Below are 20,570 nucleotides of genomic sequence, written 5' to 3' on the forward strand. Positions count from 1 at the left end.
AGATCAGCTTGGGGAAGGAAATCATGTTACTTTCAGAGGATGATCAGAAGTCCAAAGATGATCAGAACCTATACTGTGCTCCTGGCCAAGTTTAAGGATTTTATGGATTCTTAGTGAATAGGAGCTTGACGTCTGTTAACTACAAAAGAATGCACATAACTTGCCTTAGCGTAATCAGCCCTTTTCAAACAATTGGTCTACAGCTTCAAAAAGTTCCCCTTCCTGTGTCCAGGTGATCTCACTCACCGGGGCCTATTGTGCGGTTGGGGGAGAGGGGAGGGATAGCATTAAGAGATATACCTAATGTAAATGACGAGTAAATGGGTGCAACACACCAACATGGCACATGTATTCATATGTAACAAACTTGCACGTTGTGCACATACCTTAAAACGTAAAGTATGGAAAAACAAAGTTATAAATAGAAGAATTCCTCTAGGTATTTTTAAGTAGATAAGTCAAGATTGCAGTATTATAGTGTAAAAATCTAGTAAAACATCATATTTTATGAAATGCTGTCACTATTTCTATTTGCATGTATTACAGAAGCTTCCAATAGGATTATCTGAGATATATTAAAAGTGTTTTGTAAAGATTAAAAGACTATAGGAATGTAAAGTGAATAATAATTCTAATGACTATCTTGCTTTACCAACGTCCGTAGTTTTTTCCCTTTCATCATATCATTATGCAACATCCTTCACTATAAAGCTCCATTTAGAAGGAAATACTAGTGATGAATCTCATCTTAACCGGTTATTTCCAACTGGGCTTTAGAGACCTAAGAGTTTTTAAAAATATTTTTTGGATTTCTAATTTCTATGAGTTTCTTCAACTTTTAAGACATTTTCTAGTATCTGTCTTAAGGATATTACCTTTGAAGGTATTTCCAGTAAGAATATATCTCTCATATATGGGAACATATTGAAATTACCAATGTATTATTTATGTTTTTTTTTTATAATTCCACTTTTTCTTATTTTGAATTCCAGCTATCTATTATTTCTTTTTTTTTTTGTTTGTTTGTTTGTTTGAGATGGAGTCTGGCTCTGTCGCCCAGGCTGGAGTGCAGTGGCCGGATCTCAGCTCACTGCAAGCTCTGCCTCCTGGGTTTACACCATTCTCCTGCCTCAGCCTCCCGAGTAGCTGGGACTACAGGCGCCCACCACCTCGCCCAGCTAGTTTTTTGTATTTTTTTTTAGTAGAGACGGGGTTTCAACGTGTTAGCCAGGATGGTCTCGATCTCCTGACCTCGTGATCCGCCCATCTCGGCCTCCCAAAGTGCTGGGATTACAGGCTTGAGCCACCGCGCCCGGCCCCAGCTATCTATTATTTCAAGAAGGTCAGAATAATATGAAAAAAGTGGAAAAATGTTACAGGCACTGAAATACTTACTAATATATAAATGGATAAAGATTAGAGTATTGAAGTGCCTTGAACTACAGAGGTCACTGAAAGATGCACCCAACAAATATGATGACGTTAAATTAAAACACGTAATTAAAATGTTAATGCCATTATCCATAGCATTTAAAATTACAATATAACTTTAATGTGGACATCTAAAATGTGGTGCCCAAACCATGATTTTCATGATTTTTCTCATTGTATGCTGTTTATAGAGGACTGCAAAATACAATCATATTCAAGATACTTAACATCCATGTCTAGGCTAGTGGTTCCCAGTGAAGAGAACTGGGAATATCATCCCCCAGAGGACATATGGTGAGGGATTTTTGGTTGTCATTTTTAAATGGTGGTGGTGCTACTGGCATCTAGTGAGTAGAGACCAGAGATGTTTCTAAACTTATAATGGCACAGATAGGACAGCCTCCACAACAAAGATTTGGTCCAAAGTGTCAACTGTGCCATTACTGTGGAATCCTAGTCTATCACAATGCTTTTTGGTTTATATATTCCAATCAAACCATTTAGTTTTATTATCTGCCTCGGTAGATAATAATATCTAGCGTTGGCAAAAGTGTCAGAAAGAGAACACTCTCATATATTGTTGGTGAACCTATCAACTGAAGTAATTGTTTTGAAGGGCAAATTGTAAATTTTAAAATCTGCATATACTTGCATTTCTTCTAAGAAGTAGCTCCTAATAATTTTATGTAATGGATACATGAAATTATATTGCAATAAAGATGATTTGTGCAGTATTATTTGTAATAAATAAACTTTGGAAATACATTAAATATTCATCCTTAGGAAACTTATTAAATAAATTAGCACATAGTCATAACATACGTGATAAAAAGAGGGTAGAACTGTGTATTCTAACAAGGAAAAAGAAATACAATATATTACAGATAATCGACAATTCAGGTTTTTGAGTTTACAATCAAATACATATACAGCAGAGGTCTAGAAGGATACAGAGTAAATATTAAGAAAAATGTATTTATGGAGAGAGAATGAGTGTAGGATGGCATATTCATATTTTAACCTTGCACAGTCTTGTAATATTTGCATTTTTCCTATCTTTGGCAATTTGTGCTATTAAAAAATGTAATAAGAATGTCTCACATAGTAACAGATATGTCTAAACGTGGCCCATCTTGTAAGGGTCATATAAAAAATTCACTTTGAGTAGGTTTAGTAAGTATTTCCTGGTGAAAGGGAATTAGATTGTAGACATATAAAGGACAATTAGAGGTTACAACAAAAAATGAGTGGAGTTCTGGTCAGATTTGAAAAGAAGTTGGTAAGAGTAGTGATGATACAGCAACACACAATTATGAGAGTTTTGATTTGATTCAAATGAAAGCTCACAGTTTTTAAATAAAATGCCTTATTTGGACATAGTTTAATTAGTACTTGCCTCAATCAAGCAAATGCTATTCTTCAATGCTGAATGTGTCTATGGGAAACTTCAGTTTCTATTTAAAAGTTAAATTATTTTTACAAACTCTTCTTTATAGTTATGTACTTGAATCTAATCACTTACATAGTTTTAATTTAAAGAATTGAGCATTGAAGATTAAAAATATTGAATAAAGAAATAAATTATGGAAATTATCTTCAGTTTGCAGCTTGCTTTACAAAGGTTTGGAAACCTCTTTTTTGTACAGCTCAAGCTTTCAAAAGCAAGGCTAGACCTTTTTAAGTACAGTCACAATCTTAACATTTTAAATGTAGTGATTCGTAGATAGAATCAATGAGGTCACTGGTTCATATTTCAGAATTCTAAGAGATTTTTAATATTAATGAGCCAAACACCTGAAGAAGTACTTTAGTAAGATCAATGCAGAACATGTTACTGTTCAAATATGTAAGTAGTTAACACTTATCAGAACAGATTAAAAGCTTAAATATTTGTTTGAAACAACATACATAATAATACATTAGTGTTGAACTAATTCTCTTCTTACTCATTTACATATTACCTCAAAGGCATTTTACATTATATTCCCAAACCAGGCAAGCCCCAGGGCTCCATTCATAAAAATAAGCAAATACCATTTAAGGCATTAGTCTATAGTTCTTACTCTAGCAGGCCTTACTCTATGGATAAACTGTAAGGATTCCATGTAGGAATGACTGGGATTAAAGATTGCTCTATAGAGATTTCTTTCCTGGAGCACAAGTCTTTCTAGATTGGTTCAGAGAAACGATGAAAGCAATCTTAACCCTCATATAAGGCCATAAAAATTTGCCCCTAATTACCTACTTTAATTCGAAGCTTCACTTATAATTTGTCTTTATTCTGGAAAATAAGTATTATTTATTCTATTACATTTCTATTGGTTTTCTTTGCAATATTTCATATTTACTTTGTTTTAGCTAAACTTTTCTGGTATAGTGTACTAAAGACTTCTAACAAATTCTATACAGCAACAGACACAGGTATTATAATCATATCTTGCTATAATTAAATATTGTTACTTATTCACCAATATTTAAAAAATCAGGATCTAAACACACACACACACACACACACACACACACACTATAGTTGGCTACACATACATTCCCTTGCATATAATATTTTGCTGTGAAAATCATGGTTTTAAAATTGGTCTTTTTATTTAATTTTAACACAAAAATGTAGGTATAGGAATGCCATAAGATTATTCTCCAGAATGTTGTGCATTTTCCTTTTTTAATTGTTAAAAAATAAGTTAAAATTGTTGCTGTTGTTTTTACCGTAGTCGTGTTATGTAGGGCTGGCATCATTCACTTCATGTGTATATTAGGAACCCAAGGCTAGGGGTCGAAAAATAACTTCAGAAAGATCACTTAATCTTGCTTCCTCATTTATTACCATGGATATTTTTAGTGGCTCAATTAAAACATACACATAATTACTGAAGACTTATTAGGCACTTCTGTACTGCAGGGTGACCAAAAAGAGGGCCACAAAGTTTTAGAATTCCAGAGTCCATCACTCACAGAGATTCCAATGTGAATGCAGCTCCTTGAAGACCGTATTGCAATTGAACTGTGACTCCTAAGGTGGTGCAGCACAGTGGCACTGATTATTGAGCAAGATGATTCTTGAGTAAGATGCAGTAAATAAATCAAGAAACGCATAGCTCTCTGATTGAGATGTAAACTAAAAATAAAATTTGAAGCCCTTCATCAACTGAATAGACTCAGTGTGCCAAGGAGACCCCAGAAAAACCTGAAAACTGAATTCCTGGACATGATGAGTTGGAAGGTCAAAAACACCTTGTTATACCCTCTCTCTTTTATGGCTTAAACAAGAGATCCCCAAACCCCAGGCCATGAACCAGTACTGCCTGAGCTCCGCACCCTGTCATATCAGCAGCAGCATTAGCTTCTCATAGGAGGGCAAACCCTATTGTGAAATGTGCATGCAAGAGATCTAAGCTACCTGCTCCTTATGAGAATCTAATGCCAATTACCCCTCCCCAACAATCTGTGGAAAAATTGTCTTCCACAAAACTGGTCCCTCGTGCCAAAAAGTTGGGGATTGTTAGTTTAGAAACAACAGCTGACTGCATTAATGTTAAAACAGGAGGTCATAAAACTGCCAGAACAGACTCTTTGTGGCAATATGATACCAAATTATAAACAGGACCTAAGGCTATGCCAGGCCAGGGTAAGTCAGGTACCCCTGCACTTTTAAAAAATTGGCAAATGGGAACTAATTAAGCTAAAAAGCTTCTGCACAGCAAAACAAACTATCAACAGAGTAAACAGACAACTTATGGAATGGAAGAAAATATTTGCAAATTATGCATCTGGCAAAAGTCTAATTTCAGAACCTATGAGGAACTTAAACAAATTTAGAAGAAAAAAACCAAACAACCCCATTAAAATGTGGGCAAGGGACATGAAGAGACACTTCTCAAAAGGAGACATAAACATGACCAACAAGCATATGAAAAAATGTTCACTGTTACTAATTATAAGAGCAATGCAAATCAAAACCACAATGAGATATCATCTCACACCTATTATTAAAGGTGAAAAAATTACAGATGCTGGTGAAGTTGGGGAGAAAAAGGAATGGTTATACACTGTTGGTGGGAGTATAAATTAGTTCAATCATTGTGAAAGACATGGTGGTGATTCCTCAAAGACCTACAAACAGAACTACCATTTGACCCAGTAATCCTATTACTGGGTATATACCCAAAGGAATATAAATTGTTCCATCATAAAGACACATGTTCACTGCAGCACTATTCACAATAGCAAAAACACAGTATAAACTAAATGCCCGTCAATGGTAGACTGAATAGTGAAAATGTGGTACATATACAGCATGGAATACTGTGCAGTCATAAAAAGAATGAGTTCGTGTCCTTTGCAGGGTCGTGGATGGAACTGGAGGCCTTTACCCTTTGCAAACTAATGCAGGAACAGAAAACCAAATACCACATGCTGTCACTTATAAGTGGGAGCCAAATGATGAGATCACATGGACACAAAGATGGGAACAACAGACATTGGAGCCTACTTGAGGGTAGAGATGGAAGGATGGAGAAGATCTGGTAAAATCACTAATGAGTACTAGGCTTAATACCTGCATGATGAAATAATCCGTACAACAAACCCCATGACACAAGTTTACTTATATAACAAATCTGCACATGTACCCTTGAACTTGAAAGTTAAATAAAATAAAATAAATTATAAATTAAAATAAAACCTCTTATTTTTGTTCTGAATACTAGCATCCTAGTGAGGTATAGCAAGGGCCTGACTATAAACGTGGAGGAGAAGAAATGGATGAGTTTATTAGTGGAGGTAAAAATTTGTTTAGTAGTTAATGACAATCTGGACTAAAAAGTGATTAATCTATTTTAAAAAGATTATTCTTGAATACTGTGAATAATGATGATACTTCAGTTGATGTCTGGTGTTGCCTGGTTTACAATGCTAACTACTTCTTGTTTTGCCCTTGTTCTCCCTCAAAAGGAATCTGGCATGCTTACAAGGGCTGCTTGCTTTAGTTCACACTTGCAATCCTCTGACCGTTCACAATCATATAAAGTAGAACCTGCTTCTTGTCACATCCACAAACAAGGTCCTACATCTTTTTTGAATGCCTATGATGTATATACTGATCTCTTCACATCTCACCAGTATCACTTACATGTAATTACATACTTTTCTTTATCATGAGTGTTCTTTTTTCCTCTCATTCATACTGTAGTGGGCAGAAGATATTTCTTACATTTTCTTTGTCTTTCTATCATGTCCAGAGCACCCAATTAACATGGTGAACTTAATCATACGGTTTGGGTCTTCTAGCAGAATATTCTAAAGCATATGATGACAAACTCCTAATCAGGAGGTCATTGTTATCCCCAAAATGGCAAGTGGTGATCAGTTTTGAACACCTGAACTCCATTTAAAAAGGAATCTCTACTTGGTGAAGTAGAGATTTTTTTTGTGATATAAAAGTTACATTGTTGTTTTTTTCTTTAATTCAGGGATTGTCATAAATTTACATGCCATAGCTTTTAGTAATTTTAGATTTTTAAAAATTTGGTGTTTACTTCTTTTTCCTTTCCAGATACTTGGAGCATATGTGTTTGAGTAGGGGCAGCGTGGTTGGATCTGAGATACTGGTCTTCTACTGCTAAGGCTCCACAACTCTGCGCTTGGAGGGTAGAAGGATCTGACCACCTGTTGTTATGGGGGAGCTGCATGATATCATTTTGGTTTAGTGTAGTTCTTATTACCGTTGCTAGTCTTGGCTTAAGAGACAGTCTTCACTTTGATGGTATGTATAATTTACTTGGTGATCACAGTATTTCATTTCCATCTTGGTCTCTTCTATTCTTCAAAGATGAATATCCATATCTCCATTCAACCCATTCTCTTCATTGTACATATCTTCACATGACCTAGGCAGCCCTGCAACTTCTTTCCATTTCTCCAGCTTATCTGTGCATATAGAATAGCTCAAGTCTTTGTGTTTTGCCCCATCATTTTATTACTAGGGACACCGTATAATAATCTTTTCTGTCCCCGCTGTTGAAGAATAATCCAGTAAGCACATTGCCTGGAGGAAACTCCATACGAAAGCAGGTGCTAGTCTCTAGGTTCACATTTGGCTCGAAATCAGGGAATATATGCCAAATTCTCATAAAAAATGCTCATCATAATCTGGTATTCTTATATCCCAGGGACACATGAAAATTCTACAGTCATTCTAGCAATGTGAGATCAGGATGATAATTTTACTCTTACTGTTTTGATTCCATGCTCTGCAAACTTTTTGAGTATTCCTCCACATCTTGTCTTCAGGGGGTTGGGAAACACCATCATTTTTTCTTATTGGTAGATAAAAGAAAAACCTCTAATGGAGAATATTGTCCTCCCCTAAAGGCCAAGCATGCTAACTCTGAGACATCACCCACTGAGCTCCCTTCCACAGTCCTCTAACGGGGCTATAGCTGGTCCTTTTTTTTTAATTGTGTGACCCTTGGAAAGAGTCAGGCCTCAACTGTCAGTGGTTCTTTTTTAAATGTTTGGTGTTCAATATCTCTTTGACTTTATCTTTGAGCTAGATACTATTCATGAGCAACAGGAAAAATGTCATCTAACGTTGTGTTATACAACTTAATAATAATAGCAATATGCAAGCATTAGCACAGAAGAGCAAAGATAACTGGAGAAAATTAATTCACTTTGATTCAATAATTAAGAATTTCTTAGTATTTAAAAAAGATATCATAAAAGATGAGAAATATTTAATTTTAGAGTAAAACTGAGGGGCCTAGCTCATTTTTTAAGCAGCCTGACCCTCTGGTTAACCTGGAAATGATTATCATACAGAGACTGTATGGGAGATAAATTGGCTCATTAACTCCAGACTAGAACAATGTGACGGTGTTCATTTAGACCTCTAGAAAAGTTTACAGGACTCATTTTTAAATAATTTCATCTAAATTCTCTGTATCTTACTATAAAATAATCCAAATTAGCCTTACATAAGCAACTGTTAAAAACTATTTCAGAGAACACTTCCGCTTTCTTATTTTAGAGAAGTATGCTCCTGTTTTTGTTGTCTCAGTATAATTTCTGTCATGTTACTTTTTATCTAAACAGTAAGAGTCATTGCTCCACGGACCTTTCACTTGCACAAAACAATGGCAAAGACGGATTTTCCTATGGTGAGAAAATCAGTAAAATTAGGATATGCAGAATATGTCATCACATGAAATACTCACATCAGAGCAATCCATAAAAATATGTGAGTGGGACACCATTTTACATTCTTATGTGGGTCGGAAATTTTGGAGCCATAATAAATTAACTCAAATTGTTTTAGCTTAAATCTGGCCCTTGGCTTTTCTTTTATAAAATACTGTTTTATTTTTTGTGAGAATTATAAATGAGTTTTTGTGATGAATAGAAAGTATAGTTTATGAATGCACTTGATTTCACCTACACCACTGCAAAATAAAGCTTGATGAAAATTCTCTGCTTTGCATTTCAAGTCTTTCTCCATTTAGCAGTACCCTCATAACCATAAAAAACTCAAAGAAAAGAGGAAGAGAGAAAAAGAAATTCAAAAAGATGACTAGCCTATGGTCAACACATACGGAACAAAGTTGTCCAAAATATTGCCATAACTTCTCTACTGACAATTCATTCCACTCTAGAGTCTTGTCAGACCTCCCAGATTCATTGACAGACTATTATATTCAGAAAGACTGTTGAAAACTTTCAGCACTTAGAAATGCTCTTCAGACATATAAAAATGTCTTTATTTATAATGGAACATATAACACCTGCCAAATTTGTAGGTTTGAAACCACTTCCAATAAGAATTAAAAGGCCCTCTTCCTTGCTGAAATAGGACTATCTCAATATATGACTTGTCTGTTCATAAGAAATAGTGAGTTCTTGTCTCTGATGTCGCAATTTAGTTTAAAATCACTTTATGATGACAGGGTACATAAAGATGATAAAACTATAAAGATAACAGCCTAATCTTCAAAGATGACCAATCATTGATAAAAGATTAAATAACATAAACATCTAAAATGCCAGATTATCAGCTGGTTGGCACACTCTCTGTGTTGAAGTATGCCAAGGTATTACTGATAAGTGAAAAATGCTTTTTCCTCTATGTTATGCAGACATCTATCCTCCATCAAGAGGGGCAAATGAATTGTAATAGCTTTGAATTTACAAGATATACATGTATTTTTCAATTACAATATATGTAAAATGCAAATAAGTGATATACTGTAAAACATTCAAATTCTTTTCTTAAAAAATAACACCTTGTTGCTGGAAATTTTAAGCACCCTATAATCATCACTTTTTTGAATTGTAATAACAATTTTATATATACATACAAGAATGATTAGGCATGCTGGTCCTATAAAACTCCAAATAAAGTTGTTTTCTGTGCTAAGCCAACATCTGAAAAGTAAATAAAAGATTAATCTATAAACATGTTTGCATGTACTTTAACATAGCAAAATTATCAAAGATATGCAAAGCACATTCAAAATTGTGTTTCAAATGCCTATGAAATCATTTTAACTTACACTTTGGTTGTGCCATAGTATCTGTATCCTAGTGCTGCTGAAAATCCAACTACCACGGCTGGGCTTAGATAGCCAAAGATATAAAAATTCTTGTGCAAAAATCCCTTGTTGTAGATGACTCCCACAACAATGAGATAGAGATGTATGCCTTCAATGCACATCCATGCAAAAGCAGCTAAAAAGAAGTAGTGTAGCAGTCCGGCAATGATTGAACAGAAGAGCTAGAAATCAAAGAAAAAAAAACATTGGCAGTGTTGGCTTTAAAATTATCATAACATACAATCTCAACTTGCGCTGTAAATCACCACTTTCTTTATACTATAAAGTATGCCACATATTTTAATGATGAATCATACTAAAATATCATGTCAGTTCTTAAAGATGCACTAGTTCTAGCTGATTTAGGAAAACAACTGTGCTTCATCAACGTGAAATATTAACCATCTTGTGATAGAACTAAGTTACTGTTTTTGTCCACAGGTTTATAACTTTTATATATTTATGTTATGTGATAAATTGTGGATTGTTCACACGTAAACCATGGTATCTTGGTGAATATGTTAGGATTTAAGTTGATTTCTGTTTTGGAGATACCTCTCTTTTCCTTTATTTTATTCATGCTCGAAGAATGAAAATGACTTACAATACTCTACTAAACAAAATAAAATAAATATCTTAGGTGACAAAAATAAAATTTACAAAATAGATTAATAATATATTTCATCAAAATATCCATTACAGAATTACTTTAAATTGTTAAGATTATCATATAAATTTGAGACGGCTTTCACTTAAACATTCTTTTCAGTGTTTATTTCTCAACTAGAACTAAAGTTAGGCCTATAAGAAATAACAGAAAAAGAAGTAGTTATACTTTCTCATAATAGTAAAGCTAAAGGTATATATCATGGGAGAGATAACATAATACATACTTATGTACCTATCCCATTTAAAAAAAAAAACAAAATATAATTCAAGAGTAATGATATGACATACTAAATATGTTAGAGAGTACTCTATAAGGCTGGAGAACAGAAAGATCATTGGTAATTAAAATTTGGAAATCACTAGCAAGGAAGTGGGATTGAGGAAAAATAGGACAAATTTAATAGGTGAAAAGTAGTTGAAAGTAAACACTGTAAGGAGTAGTTTTGGGGTGAAGATAATGGTGGAAGGTAACTGAAAGAGGAGCTAGGCATTGGAGGATAGTGGGAGATACATAAAATTGGAAAGTGTTACGAATACCACTGCAAAACATAAAAACAGATAAGGAGTTTACAGTCTGGTGTATACTATTTAAAATAAACACTTCTTGCCATCTACTTCAGAAGAAAACCTTGCTAACTGATTGTTAGTTTCAGTCTTTGAAAGATTTCTAAGAATGGAAATATGGAGGCAATTTCACTTTCTATGGTCATGAGAATACACTTCTCCAATGTCCAACTGCAAGGGGTGCAAATGACCTAAGGCTTCAGCTGCAGCTGTAGGAAATCCATTGTTCTTCCCACTTCTCATAGGCTGCTGCCAGCCCATGACTGAGCACAGTAGGGTTACTGCTGTGAGAAACAAAGGATTCCTCTTACAAAGGATTCCTGCTCCTGAGGGACAAAAGGTTTCCCCGACAGGTAACTTTGGCTCAAGGACTTCCAAGAGGATTCCTTAACACCTGTGCTGACTTTTCCTTAGAACTGCATTACTGTGTGGAATGCTTTTGCCCACTCTTCTTTCCTTCCCTCAGGATCATACCTGAATCTTGGCCTGATAGCTTTCCAAGCCTCTCTCTTCCCATTTGCTCTCACCAGCAATTCCCTTAATAAATCTATTGCATGTTTAACCCCATCTTAACACCTGCTTCTAGGAGGACCCAGACCAATACAATATGAAACCATTTGGGAAGGTTCAAATGATTCAAAATCAATGATCTTGGGAAATGAGAAGTTAGAAAAGAAACTAGGTAAAACCAATTTATCACATTCCAACCTATAAACTGTGACTGCATTTATGTTCAGTCCCCATTCTAAGATAAACTTTATTTCTAGTTCTCTCTCTCCTTGGTCTTTGTTTAACGTCCATTTAAAAACAAAACAGAACAACAAAAAAAGTATTTATTCAGTTTGTTGCAAAGTTTTAATTTGTCCTAATAATTCATCACAATGAGGGCCATTTTTGCTGAATGGACTCAATAAGTAGTTTGCTTAGCTGTGTTAGCATTATCAAACTTAGAAAGGATAGCTGAAGCACAAATTATAGAGTATGTCTGCCCCATTAAACCCTAAATTACAATTAATGTTTCTATGACATACACATTTAAGAAAGTACACATATCATAGGACGAACATAGAGATTAGGATGCCTACATACCTTGTTAGTATTTGTATTGATCCCAACAAGAAAAACAAGTTCAGCAAGAAATAGGCTACAACAAAGATTTTTGTGAATTGTTGTCCTGGTGCTTTGAATTTCACTGAAGAACCAGAAGGTAAAAATGCAGATGGCAAGACAAATCAGTGAAATAATTATTCCTAGTTGAGTGATCCTTGTAAGAATATTATAATCTTTAATACCCTAAGGGAAAATAATAATAAAGCTGTTAAAAGAATAACTCAGTAACTTGTCAAAGGAACTACAACATATAATGAACTTCCTTTTTTGGTGAAGCATTAATCAAAATGTTCATAAAATGTAAAACTATAAATGTGCATTTAGATGAGAAAAATTTCGTACTTCTGAAAATCCTCAATATCCACATAAATCTGATGTAAATCATGTAGCACTTTAACAGTTCTGTAATTGGTGATTTTTTTCTAGGCATAGTATTAGTATTAGTACATGGTTTAACAATGTTATCGTCATTAATTTCATTACATTAGAAAGGCAATCCATTATTGTAATGTGAAAATGGTTAATTAAAACAGATTTATCAGTGGTAAGACTAAGTCTTATGTCTATGCAGTGATTCATCTAAAACATGTGAAACAAAGGTGTTAGCAATGCTGAATACAAGGATTATCGAGTAATATTGTTCAGAAACTTTAAAATATAAAATGTTGGTTTTATCCTAACTAGATGAATACTTATGTTTATATAAAGAATAGATGTTTATTTGCTTAACTTCAGGAAAAAATCATCGTTAGGACTGACATCATGTTTACGTATATTTATTTGGTTACTTTATATATTTAATGATAGATTATAAATAAATATAATATAATGGAGATGATAGCACAGAGCTATAAAATAAGAAATTATTTTTTGATAAATATACAATGTAAGTAAGATATTTCAAAAGCAAAATACATATCATGAAACCATTCACCTTAGAGAGATTCTTCATGTTTAAAAATCGTGTGGGGTTCTACATTGCTAAAAGTATGATGTTAGTTATAAGTGTGCTAATACTTATGGGCCAATGGTCAAATATTTTCAGGAGCTTTGTCATGTATAAAAATAAATCGTCATCACAAAAAAGTGCCTTTAAATTCCATGATACATTAAAATGGGCAAATGGCTCTTGAAAGCAGCATTACAAACTAATTTTATATGTAATCTACCAGATATTACAGACTAGATAAGTCTCAAACTAGAAATAATCTTAAATGCATACTAGATATGTTCTAGAAGGTAGGCAGGAAAACAGACAGAAAGAAAGATCCTGTTGGGATTTTTTCTCTTACACTAAATGTGCTATCTAAACCCAAGAAAAATATATAAAAAATTAAATATTCTCTTGAATAACATGGAAAAAAACAGAAAAAGGAATATTTATAAATATGAAAGGGAAAGTTCTCTTACAATGGAAGGCCCAGAGGACATCAAAATTGCAAAATGTGTCAGGTGATTACAGCGGCATGAGGTGTGCGTCTCATTTGAGTATGTCAGCTCACAGCCCTCTGAAGACCAGGTGCCATTCATGGTATCAGGTGAGTAATTCCAAAATGCACATAGACTCTTATACCTATCTGTGATCTGAAAAAAAGATATTTTACTGATGAAAAAAAGATAAAAAGTTACATACATAGTACTGCTTTTGTCATACTTAAAATACCATTAATGTGATTGAAACAATGGCTTAACAGTGAAACACAAAACAAATTATAAAAAATAAAGGCGGCTATGTGGAAGAATGGAAATTTATATTGCAACAATGCTATATTTCATCAATTTTGTCTCACAAATGTGATAATTTTTATTAAATTATTCATATGTCATTTACCACAGTGCATAATTTTCATTTGCATCTTCATTCAGTACATGTTTGTTGAGTATTGACTAGATATTTGTCACTAATCCAAGTACTAAAAGTACAACAGTGAACAAAAGAGAAAAAATTGTTTGTATCGTTGACATTACATTCTAGTTAGAGATGAAAAATTACTCAATGAGAAAAGTAACCCTGGATAAGAAGAAAGAAAGTGATACGGAGGGTTGTCCAAGGGGATGTCTCCTAGATTATGCCTAAGCAGGTACTTCAATGAAGTGAAGGGGGGGGTCCAACAGACTTGGGAACAGAGGGTTCCAAACAGTTGGAAATGCAAATGGACAAGCTCTGAAGTGAGACTGACCAGAGGCATTCCAGAAACTTGTGGAAGCCAGTTAAGTTAGAGCACAGTAAGTGAGATAAAGAATAGTGAAGACGAGATCAGATACAGATATGGGACAGATGACACACAGACAGTGTGATAGTTATTCAATAAACGGTGGAGTTCTTATCATACTTTTATATTAACTAATCATAACACCACACCTAATGTATGGTTTAATAATAATTCATCAATAAAATGTTGAACTTGTAGAAATAAAAACTATTTCCAGTTATATAACAATTTACACTTAACTAGGTGCTTGCTTTCTTACTTTGTTTAGTTCAACCCTCATAAATGCTCTCTGAAATAAATGCTATATTATGTTAAGAGGCCAAAACATGTTATTTTAAGGTGTATTTAAAACTAAACATTGATAAATGGAGTAACATAGAATCAAATCCCAATTTTCAGACAACTATTATTAAAGAAAACGTATCTTGAGTGTCAAATGTATGATATATACTGTTCAAGGAGTGAGGATTATCAATCAAAAAGATAAAGTATCAGCTCTTCAAGGATGATAGAAACTCAGATGATTTAAATACAGTAAGATAATTGTTTAATGGAATAGATGCTAAATACAACCCTTAGGTCAATAGTTGGAGCACTGACAAAAACAGTGTGAGTTTTTTTGGAATGAGTCTGGAAAGATAATTGAGTTAAAATTGGAGAGATTGCTAGAAGTTTGTCAAGGAGGTCAAGCTACATGAAGAAAACTGAAATTCTTTTAGATCCTCAAAAAGAGCCTGGGAAGTGCCTAATTCTAGAGAAAGCAGAGGGACTGTAGAATTGAGGAGCCAGACTAAGTTGTGATTATGCATACCATTCAAAAACAGACTTAAGTGAGCGTCTGTTTACACATTGATCTTCCACCATGTCCCACCATATTTTCTTAATTTTCCTAATCCTTCCAACCAGACTTCTGTCCTGAGAAACTGGCCAAAAATAAACTGCTTTTGGGTACTGACATTCAGGATCTTCCAATGCCATGGCCAGGAGCCTGCCTGATGAAAACTCTAGTGAAGCACACCACTGCCACAAGGCCAGGAGAGCACACCGTGTCTCATTATTAAATGGGAATGGGTGGTCACGAACCCCCAGACATCTGAGGACAAGCTCCAACAAGAAAGACAGGGCACCAAGGTGAACGATCCAAACAAAGAAAGTCAAGAGCAAGATGACGCAGGGAGCAGAAAAGAGTTTTTTAAAAAAATATGTAAATAAAAGGCGAAAGATTTATACGATCTGAAGAGGCAGGAGAATGGCGTAAACCCGGGAGGCGGAGCTTGCAGTGAGCTGAGATCCGGCCACTGCACTCCAGCCTGGGCGACAGAGCGAGACTCCGTCTCAAAAAAAAAAAAAAAAAAAAAAAAAAAATATATATATATATATATATATATATATATATATATAAAATATCTCAGAGAGATGAGATACTATACCCATTAAACAAAATCAGGATTGAAAAAGTAAAGTTTCTCAGTGAAAATAAAGTATAAAGTAAAAATAAAAAAGTTACAAGAAAAATTAAAAATAGGAATGAAAAAGTTTAAAAACTCCAAATATTAGAAGCTCAGCTGGGAAGTCTAATACATACTAAGAGGAACATAAAAAGAGTGCAGAGATACTGGACAGGGAGAGATTACCAAAGAAATCATTGTAGAAAATTCCCTAAAGCTGAAGACCATACATTTTCAGACTGAACAGACTCACAAGATGTTTACTGCAATTAATGAAGGAAGATTCACACCAAAGTACATCTTAAAGATTTTGGAATACCAAGAATAAAGATTCCAAAACTTTAAGAGAGAGATAAAGAGAAAGAGACTGATTGCATTCAAAAGACAATATATTTTAATTAAAATATTAAATGCATTCAACTTCTCCAGGTTACCCTTGAAAGCTAGAAGATATAAGAACAAGGTATAGAAAGATCTGAGAAAAAAAACATAACTCTGTACATGGTATTTATCTAACAAGTATAAGGGTAAGGTAGAAAAACATATTTGTGTGTGTGTGTATATTTGTATATTTATATAAAACCTAGTAATGCAAGAGCTTAAAAAATTGACCTTCTCTAGGCGAGGCGAGAGCTGCACAGGGCCCTACGCGGCCGCCTCAGCATGTCGGACTTCGACGAGTTCGAGCGGCAGCTCAACGAGAATAAACAAGAGCGGGACAAGGAGAACCGGCATAGGAAGCGCAGCCACAGCCGCTCTCGAAGCCGGGACCGCAAACGCCGGAGCCGGAGCCGTGACCGGCGCAACCGGGACCAGCGGAGCGCCTCCCGGGACAGGCGGCGACGAAGCAAACCTTTGACCAGAGGCGCTAAAGAGGAGCATGGTGGACTGATTCGTTTCCCCCGCCATGAGAAGAAGAAGAAGGTCCGTAAATACTGGGACGTGCCACCTCCGGGCTTTGAGCACATCACCCCAACGCAGTACAAGGCCATGCAAGCTGCGGGTCAGATTCCAGCCACTGCTCTTCTCCCCACCATGACCCCTGACGGTCTGGCTGTGACCCCAACGCCGGTGCCCGTGGTCGGGAGCCAGATGACTAGACAAGCCCGGCGCCTCTACGTGGGCAACATCCCCTTTGGCATCACTGAGGAGGCCATGATGGATTTCTTCAACGCCCAGATGCGCCTAGGGGGGCTGACCCAGGCCCCTGGCAACCCAGTGTTGGCTGTGCAGATTAACCAGGACAAGAATTTTGCCTTTTTGGAGTTCCGCTCAGTGGACGAGACTACCCAGGCCATGGCCTTTGATGGCATCATCTTCCAGGGCCAGTCACTAAAGATCCGCAGGCCTCATGACTACCAGCCGCTTCCTGGCATGTCAGAGAACCCCTACGTCTATGTGCCTGGGGTTGTGTCCACTGTGGTCTGTGACTCTGCCCACAAGCTGTTCATCGGGGGCTTACCCAACTACCTGAACGATGACCAGGTCAAAGAGCTGCTGACATCCTTTGGGCCCCTCAAGGCCTTCAACCTAGTCAAGGACAATGCCACGGGGCTCTCCAAGGGCTACGCCTTCTGTGAGTACGTGGACATCAACGTCACGGATCAGGCCATTGCGGGGCTGAACGGCATGCAGCTGGGGGATAAGAAGCTGCTGGTCCAGAGGGCGAGTGTGGGAGCCAAGAATGCCACGCTGGTGAGCCCCCCGAGCACCATCAATCAGACGCCGGTGACCCTGCAAGTGCCGGGCCTGATGAGCTCCCAGGTGCAGATGGGCGGCCACCCGACTGAGGTTCTGTGCCTCATGAACATGGTGCTGCCGGAGGAGCTGCTGGACGACGAGGAGTACGAGGAGATCGTGGAGGACGTGCGGGACGAGTGCAGCAAGTACGGGCTTGTCAAGTCCATCGAGATCCCCCGGCCTGTGGACGGTGTCGAGGTGCCCGGCTGCGGAAAGATCTTTGTGGAGTTCACTTCTGTGTTTGACTGCCAGAAAGCCATGCAGGGCCTGACGGGCCGCAAGTTCGCCAACAGAGTGGTTGTCACAAAATACTGTGACCCCGACTCTTATCACCGCCGGGACTTCTGGTAGAGGCGGCTGGGGGAGGGTGGGGGCAGGGCTGGCTGGGGGCTTCTCCCCACTCCCGCCCCCCTCTTATCCCCCTATGAAGACGATGGGCAGAGGAGTGACAGCTGCAGACACAAGACAGCCGGCAGCAACTGGAATGGCAGCAATTAAGGGTAGGGGGCGGGGGTTGGGGGGTTAGGGCAGGGAGGGGACTGGGGAAGTGCGCACACAGCCCACACAGACAACACACAGTCCCACACAGACACAGAGGGAAGGGGTTGGGATGGGGACAGCGTGCACAGCAGGGCGGGGTAGGACCCCAGCCCCTCCCAAAACAGCCTCTCCTTCTCCCTTAGACCCCCTTTCTCCTCCCCTTCCCCACGGTAGGAACATAGCGTGTTTATATTTTATGGCCAAACTATTTTGAATTTTGTTGTCCGGCCCTCAGTGCCCTGCCCTCTCCCTTCCCACAGCTCTGTTCCTTCGGCCTCTGGTCCTCTCTGATCCCCTCCTGGGTTTCTTACGTAGTTGATTTTTCCTCTTTAGTCTCCCCCGACCTGCGCCCAGCCCCGTGGCCCCTGCCCCTCTCCTACTCTCTGTGGCAGTTTCATATTTGCTAAGACGAATTTGCTCATTAAACATTTTGTTGTATTTTACTTTAAGAAAAAAAAAAATTGACCTTCTCTGCTTCCTCTCTCAAGCAGCCACTGGAGAATATGCCAGCAAAATACATACATAAACTAAGAAAGAGGAAGACATTGCTGGAGGAAACATGGCATCTGACACAGGAGAGGAGTGAGGTGAATGGTGAATGATATGTGAAAATGATAGGGGGAAGGGAAGGCATGCCCAGGCTGATAAATGACCCAGGGGTAGATCATCCAGACAGCATCAAGGCTACAGAGCCTTGGGAATGACGCCTCCAAGACAACAAACTGGCTGATAGATAAGCTTACTTGTTTGAATGTTTTGAAAAGAGATTTATAATTCTGTCAAATATTTTGGAGACACATTAACAATGGATAAATAGAAATATAAGCAAATGAAAATAAACGAATTTATTAACACCAGGAAAATGACCGAACTCCGTGATTCAGTTGTGAATAACACACCAATTTATAGTATTATAAACACTGAAAACCGATTTAGCCAAAAATTGGAGGTAAGCATGAGTGGATGGATGGTTGAGAGAGTGTGTATATCACAGCAGAAGATTTGTGTAAGAAAACTAAATCTGAATCTTCCATAGATGGAAGTCAGCAGATTACATCTACTTTTTAGAAGCTTAAGATAAGAGGAGTTACTACTTTTTGGTTTTTTGGTTGAAGATGATCCAGTACCAAAGGGGAATGGTTTTATTTTTTATGAGGCAGAGACTTGAGTCTTTTTATTAACTGAGACACTGACACTAATGTGGAGAGATCCACAAAAGATGAGATGGTGGATGGAGCATAATTTCTTGGGAAGTAGACTGGTATGGATGTAGTGGGCCAAACTGGCCAGGAGTATCATAGTTTTTAAGAGCATGGACTCTGGAGGAAGGCTGCAGGGGCTTGAAACCTTTTTCTACCAGATAATTGTTGAGTGACAATGAGCAAATTATTTCATCTCACAGGCTCAGTTTCCTCATCTATAAAATAGTAATAATAGTATGTACTTCATATGGCTTTTGTAAGCATTAAATGAGTTTTTTTTGTTTGTTTGTTTGCTTTTTTTTTTTTTTTTTTTTTTTTTTTTTTTGTAAAAAACTTAGAATACTGCCTGGTTTCTAATCTAAGCACTATGTAATTATTGATTGCTATGATAATTGTTAATATTACTATAATTAGTGTTACTATTCTTCTGAGATACTGTAGAAGTATGTATCAATCAGTCAAATCACAGATCAATTATCAGGGAACCAGGACACTGAAGATATTATTTATGAGATAGTTTTTATTTCATCAGGTGAAAAAATGGGACCAAAATTTCATTCTCAGAGAGAGGGAACTAGAGACTAAGTAGGTCTATTGTCAGAGAAGAGTGGTGAAATTTCATAACGGTCATTACTTTGAATGGAAAATACATTTGAGCAGAAAGGCAGATAAAAGCAATTAAGTTTTCCCAGGAATTACTGTGAAGAGTGTTTGTTTAAATAAGCATTTTGTTTTGTGTCTTTGTCAAACAGGGATTGGTGAAGTGGGTTGTTCTTGGCAACTCTTTAGCTCTCAAAACATTCTACTGATAAAAACCAGAAAAACCGTCAGACCATGTAAAAGAACAGTGTTTGGTTTCTAGTATTAAAAGTGTATTTTGCATTTAGCATCTTAAAAATAAGTCTAAGTTTGGTTTCCAGTCTTAAACAATTTCACATCTTCTTTTTCCCTCAACATGCTGCTTACCGTTATTTAAGTTTGAGCTTATTTACTTGCATTTTTTATACATTTAGTTTCTCTCTACCTTCGATATTTTTACTTAACAGTGGCATG

General features: G+C 36.7%; 1 protein-coding gene and 1 pseudogene across 3 annotated transcripts in view; one reads left to right on the forward strand and one right to left on the reverse strand.

Moving 5' to 3' along the window:
- The window catches only part of ADGRL4 (adhesion G protein-coupled receptor L4), a 119,684-nt gene that overhangs the window by 19,524 nt on the left and 79,590 nt on the right, over positions 1-20,570 (reverse strand). For both annotated transcript variants that reach the window (XM_030913079.1, XM_030913080.1), the window contains exons 9-12: positions 13,785-13,958; positions 12,354-12,557; positions 9,993-10,213; positions 9,798-9,864 (exon numbers count right to left, since the gene is read on the reverse strand). In XM_030913079.1, coding sequence (XP_030768939.1) covers positions 9,798-9,864; positions 9,993-10,213; positions 12,354-12,557; positions 13,785-13,958 — 666 coding nt within the window. The remainder of the gene's footprint in view (positions 1-9,797; positions 9,865-9,992; positions 10,214-12,353; positions 12,558-13,784; positions 13,959-20,570) is intronic.
- Positions 16,658-18,764, forward strand: LOC115892237 (annotated as a pseudogene). The gene has a single exon (XR_004052128.1). The product of XR_004052128.1 is annotated as a splicing factor U2AF 65 kDa subunit pseudogene (transcript).

Source organism: Rhinopithecus roxellana, chromosome 12 (genome assembly GCF_007565055.1).
Source record: "Rhinopithecus roxellana isolate Shanxi Qingling chromosome 12, ASM756505v1, whole genome shotgun sequence".
Classification (NCBI taxonomy): domain Eukaryota; kingdom Metazoa; phylum Chordata; class Mammalia; order Primates; family Cercopithecidae; genus Rhinopithecus; species Rhinopithecus roxellana.